This window comes from Siniperca chuatsi, linkage group LG1 (assembly GCF_020085105.1).
Source record: "Siniperca chuatsi isolate FFG_IHB_CAS linkage group LG1, ASM2008510v1, whole genome shotgun sequence".
In the NCBI taxonomy this organism is placed as follows: Eukaryota; Metazoa; Chordata; class Actinopteri; order Centrarchiformes; family Sinipercidae; genus Siniperca; species Siniperca chuatsi.
In genome coordinates, this window is record NC_058042.1 from 33,042,450 (window position 1) to 33,046,641 (window position 4,192).

Genomic DNA, 4,192 nt, shown 5'->3' on the forward strand with positions numbered 1-4,192 from the left:
GCTGTTTCTAAGGTTCCTGTGTTTGACGATAGGTCGGTACCGGTTGAAGCCAGGACATGGTTCAATAGAGCTATGACTCTCTGTCAGCCTGGCTACAGTGCTGAAAAGAAACCTGGGATTGTTTTTATTTTCTTCTATTAATGATGAGTAGTAAGCTACTCTGGCATTATGGAGGGCTTTCCTATATGTTTTAAGACTATCTTTCCAGACTAAACGAGATTCTTCCAGGTTGTTGGAACGGCAGATGCTAACTGTACAATCAAATATCCCTACTATATAACACTTCAGTAATGTAAAAGAATGGTTCAACATTTTGGGAAATACCCTTAGTTGCTTTCTTGCTCAGAGTTAGATGAGAAGATTGATACCACTCTCATTTCTGTACATTAAATATTGCTAACTTAGCTTACCTAAGCTATCTTTCCTCTATTTAACTCTCAGAAAGAAGTGTATTTCCCAAAAACACTAACACAAAATGTCCACATTGCTTCATTTTCTCTGCCTGTGTGTCCAACTCATTTGGCAAAACTACAATACAAAGAGAATACAGAGAGGCAGTCCTCTCTAAAAGAACCCTGTTATGAGAATAATTGATGTTATCCACACAGCTATTTGACATTAAAAGGTGTGTACAACTGGTGAATATTGAACCTCAAACTAACTTAATCTAGCATTACAGTTGTATGTCTGCTTACACACGTCAAGTTAATTGTAACTGAATAACCTGTTTGCTTTTAACTTCTGTTTTCCTTTGATATTGCATTAATTACCATAAAGGTCTGACAAGTTATCATTGTGATCTACTCAGCAGGGTCTGACAGATCCTGGCTTCTAATCTTCAATGGTCAGCTCAACAATAGCCTCACTCATTAAATGTGGCATTTGCTGTGTGAAATATCACCTCTACTGTTTTCCCCTAAATGTCACTAAGGTTTTATGTTATAAAAACATGCACATTTTTTATCAAGTTAAAGGAAGTCGGAGTTTGTCATTTGACATTACACTTGAGTTTTTGTATGGATCAAACAAATGAGATATAGTGTTAATCAGTCATCTTTAAAGGTACTGGTAGGCAGATTTTGTTATCTTTTGGCAGAGCCAGGCTAGCTTTTTCCCCAGTTTCCTGTCTTTGTGCTAAGCTAAGTTAGCTGGCTGCTAGCAGTAGCTTCATATCTAGCGTACAGACACGAGAGTAGTATCAATATTCTTATCTAACTTTCTGCAACAAAGCAAATGAGTGTATTTTCCTTCAGTGGAAGTTTTTGCCATTTCAGCTATGATAAGGCTGTCTTTGCAGTAACTGGCAGCAGACAGTCTTGCTTCATCTGTAGTGTAAGATGCTAATATAAAACATAGGTAGCTTATAGTGTCCCACAGGCACAGTGTTGTGATGACACACATCATAAAACTGTGACATCCTGGGTGTGGATCTGGCTCAGGACCTTTGTTTCATGTTACTCTGTATGCCCAATAAATGTGAAAATCACAAACAAAATAGTAAAAAGTGATTTTAAAAATTTTTCCCCAGCACAATGTAGTACATGAAATCAAATGTACTGAACTAAATACATGTGTTGTATATTGCAGCTTGCAGGAGGTGTAATCCTGGGTGTGGCCCTGTGGTTGAGACATGACCCCAAGACCAGCAACCTGCTGGAGCTTGAATTTGATGGAGCCCATGCCCCCAGCACCTTCTACATCAGTATGTATCTCATCTGTGTTATCTCTACTATCTGTCTCTGTGTCCGTCTTCATACTGTTTTTGTCTTATGGAAAATCTCTCTTGCGAATTGGCATATGACGATATCCACAGTGAAACATTGCGATGGATGATGATAGTGTTATTTTGGGGGTGGGGGCAAGAGTAGCATGGCTACTTTAAGGAATAGGGTAGTGTGTAGTGAGTTTGTGGGTGAGCGAGCGAGAGAGAGTGACAGTGGCTGCGCTCAGAGCAGACAGGTGTTGGCGATCGGAGCAGAGGGAAAGGTTAGTAGTGAAGTTGTCTAGTGGCAGTAAATGTACAGTGTAGGTTACAGTTTGCCCATGAATAAATGTTACAGCTCCTCAATACCCAAGATGTTCCTGTGTCTTGCCTCCCAGCTGCTGGGTAAAAGTGAAGGGGGTTACAAAAGGGGGTCTTCCCTGTACTTCCTGACCACAGTCTGGAAGCTGCAGCAGGAACGGTTAACACTATGCTTAAGCTACCTCATTAAGCAGATCGTATGATTCTAAAAAATATTTTAAATACTAGTCATAGTGATAAACTTCTCTTATTTGCTTTTTACTCACAAAACTTTTATTGCATTTTCAGTAACAAGATTTTACTTGCCAAGGCGGGGTGGGGGGGCTTTTAAATCCCAATGTTATGATGATAGAGAGCTCCGTGGTCAATGACTGTCAGCCATCAGCGATGACGAAAGAAAAGCTCCTGGTTTCTGTGCTTGGCAACGCACCTGAGAAGAGAGAAGACTGAAGAGGGCCGTTTGATTGAGCGAATGCTAGCCATCACCATTTGGATGTAACATTAGGTCTTAACGTTATTTCCATGGAGTCTAACGTTAGCTGTTCAATTAATTTAAATTTTATTTATATAGCGCCAATTCATAACAGAAGTTATCTCATTGCACTTTTCCTATAGAGCAGGTCTAGACCGTACTTTTTATAATATTATTTACAGAGACCCAACAAATCCCACCATGAGGAAGCAATTGGCGACAGTGGCAAGAAAAAAACTTCCTTTAAGAGGCAGAAACCTTGGACAGAACCAGACTCACTGGTGGGCCATCCGCTGCTGCTGTGCTGGGTTGAGCATGTCAGCACCTAGCGTAGCTAGCGTACTTGTTATTCCAAATTCCACTTGTACAACGTTACTGACGTTAGGGCTCTAGGACTACTCGTTTAACGTTACCATTTTGCTGACGATTACAACATAAGTTGAGCTCCTCAGTGCCAACTTAACGTTAATGTTAGCCCCTGATGGTTCCATTTTCTTTATGCTAAGATAGTATTAGCAAGACTAATAATATCATAACCACAACGTAATTAACAATTTGCTTTTGGATTTGTTTTGGAATATGAGACTAATTCATGAGACAACGGTGTAGACATTTAACCTAGCTGAAATGGATCTATGTTACTTATGATGTGAATATTTACACTATATGCGCACCTGCCACAGTTTACAGGACTCTCATGACTCTAGAGGACTAGCTGGCTCTAGCTTTCTCATAGCGAATCTAACAGTTGCACCTATGTGAAGAACAGATTGAAAAGTGACTTTTCACAGTGATATGATCTCTTGGTATACAGCTGATGTAAAGAAACACGACATAACAGAGCAAATTAATTGTATGCAAACTTTTCTGCTCTGTCCAGCTAAAATTGATTCTTAAACTGGATATCTGTGCTTTACTGTGCATCTGGTGGTGACGGTCCATAGTTGCATGTAGGGAAATTTCTCAAAACCCGAAAATACATAATGAGATAACTTATGTTATGAATTGGCGCTATATAAATAAAATTGAATTGAATTGAAATAAGTTCCAAGCTTATCAATACTGCTATTGAGACTAGCGGGTACCTGTAACGTAATGTTATGTCTCGAGAGATGAGTCATGTCATTTAAATCAAATCACTGGTCCACAAACATACGTCGATTGTCTAATAAAGTTTTTGAATTCAATTAAATTTCCTGCCAACCGCCTTTAAACCAAACAAAGAAGAATTTAATTGCCTCACGCCCTCATTCGTTTAGGTTGTTTGCCAGGATGGCTGAACGTGCAGTGCGGTCAAAGGCTTGGCTACATTTCAGTAAAGCCAAAGATAACTTCATTAATTTCAATGGTGGTCAGCTCAAGCTCACCCCATTTTTATTGTTGGAAAAAAATTGTTGGACATTTTCATTCGAAAATGATATCAATAAAATTAAGATCCCCATCCCTAGTTGTATGGGATAACCTGGACACAAGTAAACACAAAATACAGTTTTTAAATGAAGGTTGTTATTATTAAGGGAAAACAAAATCCAAACCTACATGGCCCTGTGTGAAATAGTGTTTGCCCCCTAAACCTAATAACTGGTTGGGCCACCCTTAGCAGCAACAACAACAGCAACAATAACAACCTTCATTTAAATACAATAACGACCTTCATTTTAAAAAGTACATTTTGTGTTTACTTGTGTTATCTTTGA

General features: G+C 39.0%; 1 protein-coding gene across 1 annotated transcript in view; it reads left to right on the forward strand.

Annotated features, from left to right (window-relative positions):
• The window catches only part of LOC122872318 (CD81 antigen-like), a 46,545-nt gene that overhangs the window by 20,722 nt on the left and 21,631 nt on the right, over positions 1–4,192 (forward strand). Inside the window, exon 2 of the mRNA XM_044188440.1 lies at positions 1,588–1,702. Within this exon, the coding sequence (XP_044044375.1) occupies positions 1,588–1,702 (115 nt within the window). The remainder of the gene's footprint in view (positions 1–1,587; positions 1,703–4,192) is intronic.